General features: G+C 43.8%; 3 protein-coding genes across 4 annotated transcripts; 1 reads left to right on the forward strand and 2 right to left on the reverse strand.

Moving 5' to 3' along the window:
• The first annotated feature begins 34 nt into the window (after positions 1 to 34).
• LOC127336885 (protein COFACTOR ASSEMBLY OF COMPLEX C SUBUNIT B CCB4, chloroplastic) lies at positions 35 to 5,375 on the forward strand. Of its 2 annotated transcripts, XR_007873569.2 has the most exons (9): positions 35 to 168; positions 263 to 441; positions 548 to 647; positions 729 to 802; positions 1,072 to 1,253; positions 1,323 to 1,393; positions 1,628 to 1,711; positions 1,890 to 2,034; positions 4,696 to 5,375. XR_007873569.2 is itself a non-coding variant. In XM_051363747.2 (8 exons), the coding sequence occupies exons 1-8, from the start codon at positions 49 to 51 to the stop codon at positions 1,941 to 1,943; spliced, it is 864 nt and encodes a 287-aa protein (XP_051219707.1). In that variant the 5' UTR covers positions 35 to 48; the 3' UTR covers positions 1,944 to 2,339. The 2 variants fall into 2 exon arrangements, 1 of the variants encoding a protein (XP_051219707.1); XM_051363747.2 differs by lacking the exon at positions 4,696 to 5,375 and having other exon boundaries at positions 1,890 to 2,339.
• LOC127336886 (leucine-rich repeat receptor protein kinase HPCA1) lies at positions 2,655 to 7,961 on the reverse strand. The gene is made up of 19 exons (XM_071825766.1): positions 7,868 to 7,961; positions 7,635 to 7,758; positions 7,463 to 7,534; positions 7,186 to 7,260; positions 7,019 to 7,090; positions 6,756 to 6,917; positions 6,587 to 6,658; positions 6,404 to 6,475; positions 5,911 to 5,979; positions 5,745 to 5,813; positions 5,578 to 5,652; positions 5,411 to 5,482; positions 5,211 to 5,345; positions 4,631 to 5,112; positions 4,390 to 4,548; positions 4,101 to 4,240; positions 3,762 to 3,985; positions 3,405 to 3,633; positions 2,655 to 3,318 (listed from the first exon to the last, which is right to left on the reverse strand). Exons 1-19 carry the CDS (start codon positions 7,959 to 7,961, stop codon positions 2,824 to 2,826), a joined length of 2,892 nt encoding a protein of 963 aa, XP_071681867.1. The 3' UTR covers positions 2,655 to 2,823.
• A 916-nt stretch (positions 7,962 to 8,877) lies between these two features.
• LOC127336883 (small RNA degrading nuclease 1) lies at positions 8,878 to 12,332 on the reverse strand. Its single transcript, XM_051363745.2, has 12 exons — positions 12,095 to 12,332; positions 11,824 to 12,003; positions 11,608 to 11,697; positions 11,413 to 11,481; positions 10,976 to 11,116; positions 10,787 to 10,903; positions 10,642 to 10,711; positions 10,406 to 10,506; positions 9,971 to 10,105; positions 9,785 to 9,892; positions 9,601 to 9,705; positions 8,878 to 9,483 (listed from the first exon to the last, which is right to left on the reverse strand). The coding sequence occupies exons 1-12, from the start codon at positions 12,125 to 12,127 to the stop codon at positions 9,241 to 9,243; spliced, it is 1,392 nt and encodes a 463-aa protein (XP_051219705.1). The 5' UTR covers positions 12,128 to 12,332; the 3' UTR covers positions 8,878 to 9,240.
• Positions 12,333 to 18,572: the final 6,240 nt, after the last annotated feature.

Genomic DNA, 18,572 nt, shown 5'->3' on the forward strand with positions numbered 1-18,572 from the left:
CTCAAGTGAATAACCACACCAGTTACCCACCGTACTAACCTGAGCGGCATGGAGCTGAGCCTGCTGAGAAGCCGTATCTTCGCTCCACTCCGTCCAGTCTCCTCCCCATGCCACTTCCGTCGGCCTCCCTCCAGAGCCTTCTTCCCGCCGCAGCCTCCTCCGCCAAGCGTGAGCGCCTCCCGACCTCCATCTCCCCTCTGCTCCTCTTGCACTTGCATTTGATCAACGCTGTCTGCGTAAACCGCTCGCTTCTTATCTGCAGCAAGAGGACATGGGATGCAGCAGGGCAATGCGGACGCGGCAGGAGTGGGTGGGGGACTGGGTCCGGAGCAACGACACGCTCGTCCGCGGCCTTCCCATTTTCATCGGCGGCGTCTCGCTGCTCGCCGTCCTCCTCAACCGCGCCGTTTCCGGCATCGCTGCCGTCTCTGACGCTTCCAGGTCTCCCTACCCTGCACTCACAAGCGCCACACTATTGCCATACTGTGTTTTGTTTTCTCTTCTCCTCAAATTGCTCATTTTGGTCTTTCGTTTGTTTTTCAAACAGTTCGCAGTCGAGGGCTGACATACTGACTCTCGCGCTCTCGGTAACAGACATTCTCGCCGGCCTTGTTTGGTTGTCCATCAGGCCGAAATCCATTTCTCCGGTGAGAAAAATCAGCACTATTATCATCCGCCGTATCTTCTTAATTTGTACACTAGTTTGTTCATGCTTCTAATTATGTTAGGTGGTACCTCGAGGTGTCGATTGTAAACGAGTAGATCCGGATGTATCAACCTCTGCTCTTCATGAACTACTTTGGTAATTCTTCTACTCATGGACTACTTTGGTAATTGTATTATCTGTTCTCATTGCATAATAATAAACTAGATTTTCTGCACTAAAATTGACGCTTTCAGAATCATGGGACTTAATTAGAATTTTTGTTTGTTTGCGAAAAGGGACTTAATTAGAAATTTACTAAACAATCTCACCAAGTTCTTTGTATCCAAATTCCCATGTTCTATACGTGATTCATATGAAAGAATTCGTGTTGTGAAGCTAGATACGACTTATTTTCTTATAAATAGGGCATGGGATTCCTTGATGGCTGCAACTTGTTGCAAATCATTGGTTGTTGTGTATGGAGGTAATTGCATTCTTCAAATTGGGGTTGCTGCTAGCACTCCAGAAGATGGTAAAGCAGTTAATGTGGATGCACAAAAGTTCATCCAAGGTTCCCTTTACACCAGTGCCATTGAATCCAAGAAACGTGAGTGTCTCTTGTTCTTTATAAGTTTTCATGTTAGTTTTCAGAAATTTCATTGTGGTCTTCTTGCAGAATCCTATCTAGCAAATCTTGCTTTATATCCTGGAAGGACCGAGTTGCCGTTTCTGCCAGCTAACACACAGGTGCTAGTTCGTTTCATTTTAGACAAGTCATTCTAGGTCAGCATGCATTCAAACACTTTTAACATCGTTTCTCACAATTTTAAGAGTAGGGAATGTGAAGGCATTCATCCCTTTTGTTTTTGGTAGCCGACATAAAATGCCATATCTAGAGATGCTTGAATTCCGATTTTTTTTAATCAATTGGTTATCTGAAAGTTTGAATGCAAAGCTGCTAACATCTTTTCTGCTCTACAGGCTCTAATACTTCAGCCAATTGGTGATAAAGGAATTGCAGTCATTGGTGGCGACACTATAAGGGGCTTTACTAATCTTGATCAGGTATATAACATTTCTTTGAATTTCATCTTGTCTTTCGCGCAATAAAAAAGAGTATGAGCTCATTTAGTATGTTTTGTAGTTCCAATCTGTTTAATACTAGTACAAGATAAAGAGCAGCAGGCCTAAGACACTGAACTTGATTGATAGTTACTCATCATCAGGTGATTCTTCCTCGCAGGCATGGATTGCAATGATTGCAGATAAGTTGGATGCTACATTGTCGAAATCATAAAAGGGCACCACTCATTGGATATGAAGGTATACCTATGGAAGCTGAAACCGGAGTCCACGGAACGTGTACACCTAAACATTACAGGGCCAAGGTATTTGTAAATATGAGTGATTTGATGGGGTCTGGGTAAGTTTCACACACAGTATATGATCATAATATGCCGAACGGCTAACAATCCCATATTTTAGCAGTTTCTCAAATGAATTGTAAATGAAATTGCTCTGCATAGATGTAATGAGGAAAGCTCAGATGCGGGAGGCACCATTTCTTGGTGACAATTAAGTGGCAAAAAGAAGTGATGTAAAATAGCAATTATAGTGCATATCAAATATAAATGCAGTTCGGAGAGCTCCTGTATTTTACAAGAAAATAGAAACATTGAACATTAACGATATAGATCGAAAGAAACAAAAAAAAATCTTTCATACAACCGCCACAAGGAAAAGTAATTCCGTAATCAAGAATCTCCTCTGCTTTTCTTTTTCTCTGGAATGTTAGAATCCTCTGCTTCTCGCTATGTTGAAGATATGGAGCATCTCTAAAGATGGCATACCAGAGTAGTTAGGTCTACCAAGACCAAGTGTTGGATCACCACCAAAATACTAATACCCAGCTAACATGTTAGCTCTGTCGATACTTAACAGCTCGGTGACACAATGAAGCTTTACATATAGAAGTACTACTAGTACTTTGACAAGTTTAACACTTTCTTTGAGGTGGAACATTTGCAAATGGAAATTCCCTGCCCAAGAATCCATTATATACTACATAAGATACAACACATCAACACATACAAAATTAACATACAATTCATTATCGCGTGGTCAAATGTGAAGAAGAAAAAAGTCGAAGCAACTCCAAATGAATGTACAATCTCGATCTATTTGGGCTTGACCTCGAGGTAGGGCATGTACTCCGACACGCTGTCGCCGCCAGTGGTGATCTCCACGTCGCTGTAGAGGTGTGTGGGCGCGCCCCTGCCTGTGCCGTCGAATTCGGTGTCGGACGATTTGGCCAAGTTGGGCCCGTCCATGTCGGGCTCCTTCAGCAGCATGTCCTCCACTTCCTTCACCACGGTGCCCATGGACGGCCGGGCCACCGCCGACTCGTCCACGCACTGCATGGCCAGCTGCACGTAGCGCCTAAACCCGGCGGTCCGCGCGGCGCCCCGAATCGCCGGGTTGACGATGGCGTGCAGGCCGTAGTAGTCGCGGTCGGCGGGGTCGAGGACCTGCCTCACCTCCCGCACGATGTACTTCCCCTTCTCGATCGGCTGCCTCCCGCTCACCATCTCCAGCATCACCACCCCGAAGCTGTACACATCGCTCTTCTCCGACAGCTGCTGCGTCATATAGTACTCCGGATCCAAGTAACCCTACCAAATGCACATGCATGATCAGATTAATGAAGATCTAGCAACTGATCGAGGTGAAAAATGTAGCAGTGGTTGTGATTTGTTACCATTGTTCCTTTGACTTGGGTGGAGACGTGGCCTTCCTCGCCGTTAGCGAGGAGCTTGGAGAGGCCGAAGTCGGCGACCTTGGCCTTGAGGTTCTCATCGAGGAGGATGTTGGTGGATTTGATGTCCCGGTGGATGATCGGAGGGTCGGCGAGCTCGTGTAGGTATGCCAGGCCCCTTGCCGAGCCGAGAGTGATCCTCAGCCTCTTATTCCAATCAAGGTAAGACCCTCTCCCTGCAAACGTACAGTTCAATCAATTTTAGCGCAAGCGAAATGGTAAAGAGTTAAGAGAAAGTTATGATGATTCCAGTGGAGAATTGGGGTGGTCCTGGATCCAGAATTCATTCAGATGTAGTACTTACCAACAAGGTTCTCTCGTAGGGTCCCACCGGCGACAAACTCGTACACCAGCATCTGCTCCCCGTGCTCGAAGCAGAAACCGATCAGGCTCACCAGGTTGCTGTGGTGAACACGGGACAGCAGCTCGATCTCGTTCTTGAACTCAGCCGCGCCTTGCATCGACCCAGACTGCGCACGCTTTATCGCCACGCGCATTCCGTCTACCAGTGTTCCCTTGTACACCTTTAGATTCGACGCATTGCAGTGAGTGATCCAGTGTTAATTGTGTTTTAGTAACTGTTTGTGCAGCGCTGGCCATATTTCAGGAACATGAGCTGATACTGTTTTCAACCATTACCTTTCCATAGCCTCCTGCACCTATCTCATAGCTATCCGAGAAATTTTCGGTGCAGCTTTTCAGCTCCTCGAAGGTGAAGAACCTCACTCCTTTCAGCTGTGGAGCTTTTCCACTTTCTTTCGGCATAGTGCCCCACCTAGCTGGAATTTTGGACCAATGGTCAGATCAGTTTTAACCTTCATTAGCCAGTCATGGTTGCATTTGGATGTTCAGTTCATCGCGGATTGTTTAATGGTAATGCCAATGTCATAGTAGAAATTGCAATGCAAGCTTGTATATTTATGCTTACCAAAAGGGTTGGTTTGTACTTTTAGTTTCTGGTTCCTTCTCTTCTGTCGGAAAGCAAATAATCCCGTCAGGATGAGGGCAATCACAAGAAGCCCACCGGCCGCTGCTGCGATTCCAGCTATAGCACCTGTACTGAACTTTGATTTGTTGCCACCAGCAACTGGCATACAGTGTCATAATAGTTAGTTCCACACTGCCATGCTACTTCAAATCTTCAATGCAAATGGGGCAAATTCACATACCTAAAAAGGGGATATATTTATCTGCAATGAAGATATAAGGCCCGAACTTTTCCGGTTGCTTGTAGGTATGGTTGCTGAGAAGAAACCCGATGATGATCAGTTCAGAATGGTTGAAGCTTGTCCTGGATGAAGGGAACAGCTCCACTTGAACTTGGAGGTAGCTGTCGCTGTTAAAGTGGACATCGGACAACTCAACTGCACCGGCACGCAGGTTCAACTGTGTCCAGAGGCTCATCTCCAATTGCTGAAACATAACGCTGTCCGACGAGTCCTTGAAAAGCGCAGCTCTGAAGATCATCTTGCCACTGTATGCAAAGGCGCAGCCACAATTCACAGGGTTCTGATTCTGATCACTAGGGCACCTAGTTGTCAAGGCACATTTGTCCATGCTAGTTCTGTATGCTATCACGTTTGGTTGCTGGACGCTGCAAAATGGGCCACCGGACAAAGATTCATCGAAACACGCCGGATTGTTGAGAAGCCTGTACACAGATTTGAGGAAGGGGAAAAGCGATGTCAGTGATGAATGGAGAATAAATTTTATAACTAAGCATTCTGTGATGAGTTTGTATGATCTTACACCAGTGCCTTTTTGTAGTTTGGAGTGACATTGGCAGAAAGTATGCTGTTTGTATTGAGATCAACAGATTGCAGCCGTTGGCTGATGTTGCCTGACATATCAAGTGTCCCGCTGAGCTGGTTTTTGCTCAGTACACTGCATAAAAAGGATGATTACTTTTTTTTTTCCTCTCGGATGAGCATAGTTTACTAGAAACTTACACTTCTTGCAGTTGGGGCAATGTGAATAGTGCCTTAGGAACCTCGCCAGTGAGTTTTCCAGAAGATATCGATCTGAGTGATAACCACAATATCATGATTAGTATGGAATTATTGAAAGTTTGAAACGAGTTGTTCATTTAGAGAGTCAACCGTTTTAGATAACTCACAGTGAAGTAAGACTTGTTAGAGTTGTGAACCAGTTTGGGGCTACTGAAGCATTAAATGTGTTGTTGCTCAAATCCCTGGTTATGAGACCATCTACTAGTCAACCTTTATCCAGTTAATTTATATCAATGAACAATTCGGTATGGAAGCATTGTAGTTAGGTTCTTACACAACATTTAACATGTTCATGCTGCTGAGATCTGGCAGTGATCCAGTTAGCTGGTTGCTTGCCAAGTTCCTGCATAAGATGACATTATCAGACATAGGTATACCTCGAGCACGTCGTTGTAGAAGATCTTATCTTGACTGTCCTTATAAGATCATAGGAAACTTACAACTCATTTAGATTTACCAAGTTGGTCAAGTTAGGAACTGGTCCCACTAACTTGTTCCTATCCAATCGACTGTCGAAGATGAAAAATGGGTCAGATTATGCTAAAACATTTATGAGAAAAGGTAAGTTTCATTGATCTGAAAAACAATGGGCCGGTCTCTCTATCAAGAGGTGGTGGGACTTCATGATGGGTGGCGGTACTACAAAGCGCAAAGCCACCGCCTCCCTCGCCTTGCTTGTCACATGGGAAATTTGGAACGAACAGAATGCGAGATTTTTTCGCAACAAGCATGCTCCACACTTAGTCATCCTTAACAACATTAAGAGGGAAGCCCGGTTGTAGGTTCTAGCCGGTGCGAAGCGTTTAGGGAACTATTGCCGGGAGAGTAATCCTTTTGTTGGTTTTGTTGTAAGGACTATCTTGTCCAAAACACTTCTTAATTAATAGAATGAGGCAAAGTTTTTGCCTCCGTTTTAAAAAAAAAGATACTTACATAACTGTGAGAGAGCTAATGGTTCCAACCTCAGATGGAATTGGCCCTGAAAATTGATTGGCATCAAACAATCTGCCAGAGATGAAGAGAGAATTAGATCTGAAAAAAGATGAAGGAAGCATTTTGCAGGATATATTTATCCATGTGAAGCATAATTAAGCTGGAAACTTGGCCAACCCTTACATGTGTAGGAGAGACATATTAGAGTTGAACAGGCCTGTAAGCGGTCCGGATAGCTGGTTCTTGCTGAAATGGCTGTGCACCAATCACAGCTTAGAAAGATGAAAAATTGGAACGGATGATCTTGCTTAATCTGTTCAAGACAAGACATAGTATCAGACACCAAACTTACAAGTGTTGTGTGCGGGTAAGCATGTCAAGGCCCGGTGCCGTTCCTGTTGAGATAGGAAGAGATCCTGTTAGCTTATTATCTGCCAGGTCTAGCCAGTAGAGGTTTGAGAGTAGGCCAAGCGAAGCTGGTATTGTGCCCGTAAACTGGTTTGAATTCAGCGCACTGCAGAAGAAGTTGCACAAAATAGTTACTAGTTAAAGTTGCTCCGTCCAACCAAAAGAAATTAGAAGAGAAGTTGCAATAAATTCGAGCTAGCTACTAACAGGAAAGACATCTTCAGTAGGCTGCCCAGTTCTTTGGGAATGCCTCCGTTGAAACTGCAACCAGCCACGATCCTGGAAAAGCACATCGCCAGCAATTCAGGAAAGTCGTTTCTGGTGATCGCGTTAGGGGAGGTAGGGTTGGTAGCAATGAGCGTTGCGTCTCTTACAGTGTTGTGAGCTGCACAAGGTTCCCTATCGAAGCAGGCAACGGACCAGTCAGGCCAGTGTTGTAGGAAAAATCCCTGTGAATGCAAAATGCAAAATGTGTCATGAGCCACCAGGTTTGTTTCTTGTTCACATCTAACAAGATTCTGTTCACAGCCAGCGATCGATGCAAAAAAGCGGTCCGACTAGTTCAATCGATAGCCTGGAATTCCGACTAATATCATGTTCCATGAACCATGGTAGGTAGGGCGAGGCAATGCGACGACGACGATGACTTACAGGAAGACGAGCTGGCTGAGCTGTCCAATGCTGTCGCTCAACGTGCCCTGCAGGTTGACGCTTGCTACCCTCCTGTGAAAACCAAATGCCATTTGCATGACGGTGAATGATACTTGGTGCCTGACAAATGGAGCTGCGGCGTTGTGGAGACAATTGTTTTGTTTCTACTCACAGCGAGGTGATCCTCCCGTTGCTGCACATGATCCCGTCCCAGCTTCCGTCGCATGGGTCGCCCGACGACGTCCAGGTCGACGGGTAGTTGCTCCACTGGCTCATCAGCGACCGGAGCGCCGAGGCTGCCCAACAAAAATCGCATACAAAGAAGGTTGAAATGCTGGGGAGAGATGAACAGACCACACAGATAGAAGTGGTAGAATGAAAAATGGTTTTTGACGGTGATCGGACCATCTTGGGGGTTGGTGTCGCAGAGCCCCGCCGGCACGCTGCTCGCCACCAGCAGCAGGGGCAGCAGCGCCCACCGCCGCGTTGGAGCTCTCATTCTATCTGAAGGTACGTCGGAGCAAGCAGAGCACCGCCGTTGTTTGTCTTTGATTTCAGCCGAGCGAGCTTTCCCTCTCGGGAGAGATTTCCTGTTTCTAAAATACGGACAGCATACTGAATAATAATAGTGAAAGAAGACGCCGATGCGCTGAGTACAATGTCAACCCCTCCAACAGAAACTCTTCTCGTCTCTATCGCAAAAGTCGTAAGACAAAACTTGCCAACGTGTGTGTTCACATACGGGTGAGTATATGTATGTACATATTTGTGAGCGTTTACGTCTATATTGTGTTTCAAAAAAGAAACTCAGCGCATGTGTTCGCAGCCGCTTACGTGCCCATGTACGGCCTGGTGTACCCAGCTGCTTCTTCCCCAGCGCAGGGAAGAGGTCAAACCGAACATGCGCTAGGAAATGAAAGATGGAGACGACTGCCAGTGCAGGCTCAAAACTATACAATTGCATAGTGTATGCTTAAAGCTCATATTCAAATTCCCCTATGGGCGACTACTGCTGGTGGCAGTTAGCCATCGCCGGGTCTGACACCCAGTTACAGCCCGGCTCTGCTTGCACGATTTGCACATTGCCATCCTCTTAATATACCCCTTTTTTTTTCTATCTACTCCCTCTCTCCATCATTACCCTGCATTTTGATTTTGGGTTTTGTCAAAGTCAAGTTTCAAAAATATTCACCATATACATACATGAAAACATATAAACATCTATAATTTTTTTGTTAGAATCTTCATACTTGGTTTAACTACTAAAATTTGAGTTTGACCAAACCCAGAATGCAGGGTAATTATGGGCATAGGAAGTACTATGCACTGGCAATGCCAGCCTGCCATGGATGCTGTTGCTGTGGAATGTGGATGTGTACAACAACCGTAAACCCTCCGGCAAGTGACACAAGACGATACTACATAACAAGTTAACAATACCAATCCTTCAGAGAGCACAGCAATCTCACACAGCTCGCCACTTACAGTTACAGCTCAGAGTACATTCGAGTTCTAAGTTACAGAGAAGACAACGTTAGTTAGCAAACCTCACTGTTTTCGTGATCCTTGGTTAGCTATCAAGCACCTTCATGCCCTTCTCGAGCGCACCATCTAGAGTTCAGAAATCGAGCAACAAAAAAAAATGTTTCACTGAGTCATGACAAAACTGTGAGGACACATCCGGTGCTTCTGCAGTATCTGCTCTCAAGATCCTTCACCAAAAGACTGCATCCAATGGCTTGGCATCCATTTGTAACATCCTACCTTCCTCAAGTTCTTCACTCAACCACTGGTGTCTTGGCTTTCTTCCTGTGCTTCTTGCTAGTTCTTTGCCTTTTTTGCTTGTCCCCATCGACATCTTCTCTCTTTTGCTCCACGTTGTCAGTAGGCTCTGGCCTCTTCTTCGAAACATCAGTGTTGTTGGGCCGGGAACCGTATACCATCTTTCGAACAAAGAAGTTCGCGACATCGCCATTGTCACGCTTCAGGAGCACAGACTTTTGCAGTCGCCCACTAGTGTCCTGCATGTTTCAGAAAAGTATTAAAATACGGAGGGTTATTCGTGTACTATTCAGCAATTTATACTAGTAAGCACAGCACGACTACACAAAGGAACCAAACCATGCACTCAGGCATACCTTGGTCTCTTGGCCATCTAGTTCATCAAACGCTTTATCTGCCTCATCTATGTCCTTGAACAAAATACACGTAGAATAAAAGTCTCCTCGAATCCTTGCATCAATCTGTTGACAAGGAAAGAGAATACATCAGCAATCTATGCATATAAGTTTATTGGACAAGCAATGAAAGCTCTGACAAAACCTTCTCCTCAATGCTGGGATTTCCAGATAAAATTTTAAGCAGCTCTTGAGAAGGAAGATAGACTGGAATTCTATGAGCAAGCAACTTCATCTGATCAGATTCAGGTACCTAAGATACAGAAACAAATAAGTCAGGTGGCAACTTGAATTACACTGGTTGGATTAAGAACAGCATTTTGACTATTACACTATTTTCTGCAATCTCAATGGGATCATTAAATCCATGCTTGAGCTTTGCTGTAACTAGATTCATCGCAGCTTCTGCATCCTTCAAGCAATCATGTGGTTTTCCTTCTTCTCGAAGAGTGTACCCACAAACAGACTAGAAGCACAAGAAATGATCAAACAAATTAGTTTTCAAAGTTCAGTACCATGGGATTCAATCAAAAAATGAAATAAAGAGAAGCGTCTGCCAGCTCCAAAAGAGAGAATTTAAACCAAAAATACGAACTAGCTTGCAGTCCTGCGTAGCTATGTGACTGTAAGAAACAATACTCTACTAGTTTAGGGGAAAGGTGGGAATATGCCCAAAGTCATTTTATGTCATTATTTATCTTATTACAAGCAAAATAATGCTCATTCAGCAGAAAAACACTGCTATATGGTGCCCCAGTGATCGTACCTTGCAAAGACTGTTTAAAGAAGCTGACGCAGTAGTAGGTAAATTTGCATACTGGAAGATGTATGCCGTATCAATGACTCGACTGTAGTCAAACTTCAGAACTGAAATCAGAGAAAGGAACAGTAGGAACTAGAGTTAAATGCTGTCGTATTACAAAATAAACAAGCGCAACAAGCACAATACAAGCATTGAGTAACGACATCAAGACAAATAGAAATGATCTAATCACACCTTACCATATAAATCTCTATATAAGCTATGGCCAACCAAAATCTTTCCTTTGGCCAAGAGTTTCTTCAATGATTTCTACACAAGGAAAGGGCGGATATAACACGGGATAGATAAATAATAATACACAAGAAGTTTGTGCAAAAAAGGCACCTGAACATCAACTAATGAGAATTTGACTCCTTCTAAATCCTTCTTAGATACACCAGTGATGTTTGTCCTATAGTCCGCAACAGCTTTCAAGGGATTTACAAGTTCATCCAACTTAACCTGGGAAAAAATGATCTTAGCAACATTGGAAACACAAATCGAATCACTTCATTTAGCAAAATAATAAGTTACCTCCAGTTTGCTGTCAACAACACATACTCGGACAACAGCTTCCGTACCATCGTTGCAAAGGACCATCTCACAATCAATTGCCAACATGGCTCCAGAGTTCATACTACTGGCGAGTTTTCCTATCCGCACTATTTTCCACCCCTGCCAATAGGCAAAGCCGTCCAAGATATCAATACTTCATTGAAGTTACTAAGGTACCACAGGGAGATGAGACTATACAAGTTGATCTTGAGCTTTACAATTTAAAGCAGGGATATTTTATTCAGTTTTGCATGAAGAAACCTACACCAATCTACAAGTACAAATGTGACCCAAACATAACGATCATGGAAATTATTCTGGCTGGCCCCAATCTGATATTGACCGGAAAACGTTCAACGAACACAAAACACTGGGCCATCATTTGTGAACAAACAAAAGTACAGTAAAGCTTTTACCTCCTGGTAAGATGGGAAGTAGTAATTTTTCCTGTACTCGGTGTGTTCAGTCGTCAGTTGAACAAGCTTCTGCATTTTGCACAATATGCATCAATACAGCTGTCCACTAAATGATGCTTAACATCCTTGGAAACTACAAAATACAGCAACCCAGTTGTTCACAGTAGCCCTTGATGAAGGCAAACATTGCATTACCTGCTCGGGAGAAATCTTGCCAGAGAACTCATTCATGTACTGCTCGATCGCTCTCCGTTCCGTGTGGCGCCTTACCAGTTTGCTGAAGTACTATAACCAAAAGTAAAGCCCAGAAAATTGTCAGCACAATGGTCCGGATGCTAGAAACCGAACTGCACATGCAGTTAAACGTAGACAGTTGGCTGGCTCTGAAGTCTGAACCAAAATATTCAGTACCTTCTGGAAATCCTTGGAGAAGGTCACAAGGAAAGAGAGCAGCACGTCCTTGGTCCGCTTCTTGGGGTCGCTGACGGAGACGCCGTACTTCTTGTCGTTGAGAGCCAGGAAATCCTTCCATCCCCCCTCGGCGCCCTTCAGCCCGTTCTTCTGCGTGAACCTCACGATCTCAACAAGCACCTGGCGAAAACGAAAGAAGCAGAAAGGTAACTCGGAATCAATGATAGACCTTTCGGGCAGGTTCAAGCTCGTTGACGGTTTTGCTTTTTACCTCCTTCTCGGCGCCGGCGAGCCGCTCGCCCATCAGAGGACCGCGGAGGAAACAAGGGGCAGAGGTGGTGGTGATTAGCTCCTCCTTGAACGCTCTTCTCTTGTGCGGCGGCGAGGGGAAACCGCTGTCGGGGAAGAGGAAGTATGGGAGGGTAGCTCTGCGGCGCGGCGGTATCGCGCTCGTGTGGAGTCGGCGGCGGCGGTCGGGCAGTGCGCGGCAGGGGAAGACCGGAAGATGGCCAGAAAAACGTTAGTATTTGCTGCTATTAGGGCTACTGGCGGGCTAGCCCAGTTTGTCAAGGATGTTTTGGGCTGAATTTCTGGGACAGATAGGTATAATATGCACTATGCATGGCCCATATCAATGTCATAATATAGGCTTTTATCTTTATAGGCCTGCATGCCTTTGTTGTGTTGTCTAGGCCCATTAAGTGAAAAGCCTAGTTGGCCCAGGGAAAGGAGATTGGGCCTTTTTAACGAAACCTAAACTCTTCCATGAAAAAAAACCAAAATCAAATATCTCTGCAAAATCAGAACTTCTGAAATCTTGAGGAGCAACATCGAACAAAGAAAACACTTGCGCTGCACTTCGACTTCCATCTTTTGGAGACGAGGTATCAATAGTGGAAGTGGCATCACAAGGTGTAATGATCATGGCTATCGTGGCAGGCAACGGAGAGCATATGGTGTTAGTCCCGTAGATTAATGGCTAGCAATCTTGTGGATTTGTTGTCCAGTGACCGTGGTAGTTTGGTATTCCGGGGCATGGTCTTTTTCCCCCAACACTATGAGAACAGTGCAACGATTCCACATCCAGTCTTGCAAGGGTTGCGGCTCTTTGAATCATCTGATGTTAGTTTCACTTGTGTGTATTTGGGTTTTTTTTCCTCGGTAGAATCATATGTCATGCAAAAAGTGAAACTAGAGATGATAACTTCAAATGGATTTGGTTTTACTCTTAGTTTTATCATACCTCTTTATTACTGGTATTTATATCAGTTTTTTTTATGATGTAGTGTGAGTGTTTGGCTCATCAACATAGCCTGATCATTCGCTCCCAGAACTGAACTTTTCATGACAAAAAAATCTTAGAAACCTGAAGTTTCTCAAATAAATATGTCTCGTCTAGAAAATATCTTGTACTCTTTCTATCCCAAATCACTTGTCGCGGATTTACGTGTTCTAGTGTATAGATAAATGCAAATCCTCACGGAAGCGACTTTAAGTACCTATTTGTAGTTGAGGCTCAGGCTGATCCTAATATTTATGCAATTTATCTTGAGGACTATGCTTTAATCTTAATCAAGATTAAAAATCTTAGTACTCATGTTAAATGGTTGTGTGCATCCCTAGTTGGTGCAGAGGTCGGAAAGTGAAATTCTCCCAATTTTTACCCGGAAGATCAGAGAGAGGCTATAGCTACCGAATGTGCCCAGCTGCTCAAGGTTACGGTGGATTTCTTCTTCCAGGCTACTAGGCGGTGTCACATTAATAGACTAGAGAATGTCTAGTTTTGTTTCCCTGCTCTTCATTCTCATGTTGATTTGTTTCAACTTTAGATGGTGAACTTTTTGTAGTGGATGTTTCATATTGTGACACTTTTTAAATAAATGAATCAGCTGTGTGCATCTTTCGATGCAGAGGCTGGAGCGCCGCCCCCATATCGAAAAGAAAAAAAGATAAATGCAAATCTAGTTAAGCATGCGACATAGAGATTCAGGACAGCGAGGAGTGGGAAATGCACTTTGGCTCATAGGAGCATTTGCACCCATTGTGTGATTCACATTTCTAAGTGTCAAACAATTCTAAAAACAATTCTAAAATAAATTTTTACATGTATATCTAGACATTTTATGTTGGTACACAAATTTTGAAAAAAAAGAATTTTTTTCTGTGGCTCCTGTAAAGGAAGGCAAATTTTGATGTTATAACACGACTACGTATAGTACATTTTTTTGTCTTTTTTGTGCACACCACACAAAGTGTTGTTTTTCCACGAAAACTTGTGTACGGACATAGAATGTCACGATGTACACTAAAAAATCTATGTCAATTTCTTTTGAGATTTTCAAAATTAATTTTTAATTATTTTATATAATAGAGGTATTTGCACTCATGAGCCAAAATGCCACCTCCAGCGAGGAGTACGTTTATTTCCACAAGTTATTTATATCCCCTGGAAAGAATGTGAGCCGTACGCGTGTCCTATAGAAAAAGACATATGGAGAGAGAGGCGTGTTAGTGCAATGAAGTGTTGATCTAGTGCAAATTGAGTTCTTCTGATATGCTTAATAGCCGCCGTCTCATGTCTCTCCGGTGACGGCGTCTTCACATGTAAAACCCGATCGGATGGACGACTCACGGTTCCAGATAGGCCGGAACGGACGAGGCAGGTTGCAGGAAGGGCAGGGCATTGAGCTGTATCCCCAATCTCGTTCACGGTCATCAACGACTCTGAGGTCATATTCATGATCAGAACGCATTACACGCATACTCGGAATTGGAAGGTGCACAGCATCAAGCTCATGAGTTCTGCTACTCATGTGCGCGCGCCATTCTGAATTCTGAATGCGGTCTGCGTTGACACTGTCACGGCACGCACCAAATTGACATCTAGTGTATTACTACTTGCTTACTGGTGTGCAGATTAGGAGGTCGATCGATATGTGATGGATGGCACCGGCGTGGCAGCATCGCCATGACGAGGCCAGTCTGAAGCCAATCCTGCATGCATCCATATCCTGCAGCTATGACCTCGTAGAAGCCAAGTGCACGTAGAGAAACTCTGAAGAATGTTATCTCCAGATTAACCTTATCTTCTGCGCCCTCATTGGTCAATGGATGAGCTAGCCTGCTTGGCGGCAGCCAAATGACCGGCAAGCAAACATTTCAGTAGTAAACAAAAGGATGCAAGAAAATGATTGTAAACAAAAGGATGCTAGCTACAGCAGTTCTGAACGTCATTTAAACAAGCATGTTACTGCAATCTCATAGCTTGATCGTCAGTAGTTTCTCAACTTAGCTTGACCGTCTATAGTTTCTCAACTTAGCTTGAGCGTCAATAGTTTCATGGCATTACTTTGACCTTAGTGACGAGGTCATAGTCATAGATATTATTGTTTATTTGGCTTCTAATAAATTTGTAAAATATGGTTGTTATGGTGCAGCATATCTCCACAGAGTATCCCCTATCAGCCGTAATCATGTTTCTTCATAAAAAGTACAAGTGATTTGGAACTGCAGTGTTTTGTTTGCTATGTTTAGTTCTCATTGTCGCTGTTCCGGGGAAGTGTCTTATTAATATAGCGGGCGAACGACAGTCCACAGGTACGTTTGGAACCTAGGTGCCCGCGCATCCAGTTTTCCAAAAAATGAAAAAACTCTAAGTAAAAGTTTCAAAAAAATTAAAATAATTTTTTTCTTATACATATTATGTTGATACTTACTCGTGTAAGTTTTCACCGAAAAAACGATTGTACGTGACCTACATAAAAATGATAAAATTTGCTTAGGTCACATGCAATAGTATTTTTTTCATGAAAACTTACACGAGTAAGTATCAACATAATATGTATATGCAAAAAATTATTTCAAACTTTTTTGAAACTTTTAAATAGCGTTTTTTGAACTTTTCATAACTGGATGCGCTCACAGGTTCTGTTTGGCATTTCCGAGCGGGCGAAAGCCTATTTCGAGGGAAGTGTCTTATTTACTTATTGCCTTGCCTCATACTTTTGTTATACTTTTTGTGTTCATAAAACAGAACTACGGAAGAATTACAACTCCATATCTCCATTTTAGTTAATATATGCCTAATCTTTTCATCTCTTAATTTCTTTCCGGCTCACATCCACTGGGTAATAAGAAACTACTCTCATTCTCTGGGATGCTAGCCATTGGCTTCGGCTTGACGCTTCTTCCACCAGAAGTTAAGACAGAGTGCAATGCAAGAAGTGAGCAGTATGCCTCCAATGAATGCAATTGCAACAATCATTCTTTACTAAGCTTGTTAGCACCTGCAAAAAAAAGATATTTAGGTTGTGTTTGATAGCAAAACTGCCTTTGGGGGTGTAGCTAGACACAGTTATATGTCCAGCTCGCCACAGATGGCTTTGGAGGACGCTTTAGGACCTCCAACTGAAGATGCTCTTACAACCTCCAACTCAAGATGCTCTTACAGCTTATTGGTCGAGGATGTGTATGTGCTGATCACGAGAACAACAAAAGTTTCAAATGGGAGAATATATAGCTTTTCATGAATATAGCCCTCATCGAGAAAATCTCTTGTCTAGTAGTTTTCTTTCATTCCACAAGTTACTAACATCCCCTAGTAGAGGTAATGCAATGATGATCGAGTGCGAATTGAGTTCCCATGCTTAAATGGTTACTAGCTGTCTCGACTCTCGTGTCTTCCCCTGGGACGGCGTCTCACATATAAAACCTGATCAGACCGACGAGGAACGGACGAGGCGGGTTGCAGCAGGCCATATTGGGCATTGAGATGTAGTGCAAATGTCGTTCACTGTTATCTAGTACTACCTCCGTCCCAAGGAATAAGACGCACACGTATTTCAAGACGAATTTTGACCATAAAAATTGAGAAACAAAATCTTGGTTATATTAATTAGTATTGTTGGACATATTCATGATCAGAACGGGTACTCAAACGGGGAGCTGCGTCTCTGCATGACTGCATGCATTCTTCAGTCCAATTCTTAATGTTAATGTGATAAATCCTGGGTAGAGTAGCTAGCTCCTCCCATGTCCGTCCGTGTTGACACTGTCGCGGCGCACACCAAATTGGCATCTAGTTGTACTTACTTACTTACTGGTGGGCAGATCAGAAGGTCGATCGATATCTGGTGGATGGCATTGGCGTGGCAGCATCGCCATGACCAGGCCGAAGCCAATCCTGCAGACGTGCATGGTCATCTACGACCGTGAGGTCATTTGGCTTGATCAGAAACGCATATGCTGATATGCATGCTCAAAAACGGAAGGTGCGTCTCACCAGGCTAGCTGCATTTTTCTGATATGCACGCTGCGTTGACATTATCACGGGCCACGACAAAATGCCCTCTGTCAGTACTTACATAGTAGTGGTATGCAGATTAACTGACGGATGGCACCGTCGTGCCCGAATCGCCATGGGGAGTCTGAACTCTGAAGCCGATCCTGCATGCATATCCTGCAGAGCCAATTGGACGTAGAGAAACTCTGAAGAATGTCATCTCCAGATTAAGCTAATCTGCTGCACCCTCATTGGTCAATGGGATGAGCTAGCATGCTTAGCGGCAGCCAGATGACCGGAAAAACAATAATACGGGGTATTATATGACTGGTCAAATCATTCCCTTTTCTGCCATGCCGATAACCATGGACTATGGTTGTCCTCCCTACAACATATATTGACCAATGCACGCCTCCTCCTTCATGACGTGTGATGCATCCTCATTACACTATTGGGGATCTCTCGTTTATCTCATGGTTATAACTCCAGGGCTAGAACTATAAAGTCTACTATGTACTCCCTAGTCCGGACATACTTCCTCCGTTCCAAATTATGTGACTCATTTTGTCTAGATACGAAGTGCCTTTAGAAGTCAGTAACAATCGGAACATGAAATGTGAAAGTTCATGCATGGTTACAAACTAGTATTGCCTTTGTCGGCAGAAACCAGTTTGGCTCCCTGGTGCATATGCTTTATCTACCAAAAACTTATATTTTGAAGTTTTGAAAATTTTTAACAAAAATTGTATATGTAAATCTTATCAATATATGTGTGCTCATCAAGTTTCACGAAATCCCGGTAATTTTTATGGTCTATGTAAAAAAGGGGGAATTTATCTTGTGAAAAGTCTTATTTTAGCACCAGATTTAATCTATTTTGCACACGCCATACAGCAAATCGATTTTTTATAAAATGACTTTGTGAGGCTGCCAGTAGTTCATAAGCCATTCACGATGAATTCAGTGTGCAGATGGAAGGTGCCACAGACAGTCTGGTGTGATTACCATAAAATCTGATGGTGCTCTTTCTACTCAGGAAGCAGGAGGGAGGGCGGCATCGCACGAGACAACTCAGGTTTCAGAGGGCGCTTCGTGCAAGGTCTACCTTGGACGGTCGGATCCCATGACGATCAAAGTGTTAGCTCTTCGGAATGCGGTGGCGTCTGCGGAGGAGAAGCATTTACTCATGTAGTGTGTTTCAAGTGGACTGTACCGATTGATTTTCGGGGATTGTTCAGCATCCGTGGTAGCGGCGCTCGACCGGCGTGGCGTTGTAGATCTGATGTGTCTGTACACCTCAGCTGGCTTGTCGTCGACGGTACCATGATAGTACCTGAGGAGGAGCACTCGTAAAGCATGCCCAACATATGTATGCGTTGATCGCCGAACCACGTTACCAAATCTCGTTGTCATGCCCTTTCATTATAAACGTCTGAGTAGAATTGATTGGAATTTGGAAACCAGCAGA

Source organism: Lolium perenne, chromosome 2 (assembly GCF_019359855.2).
Source record: "Lolium perenne isolate Kyuss_39 chromosome 2, Kyuss_2.0, whole genome shotgun sequence".
NCBI lineage: Eukaryota > Viridiplantae > Streptophyta > Magnoliopsida > Poales > Poaceae > Lolium > Lolium perenne.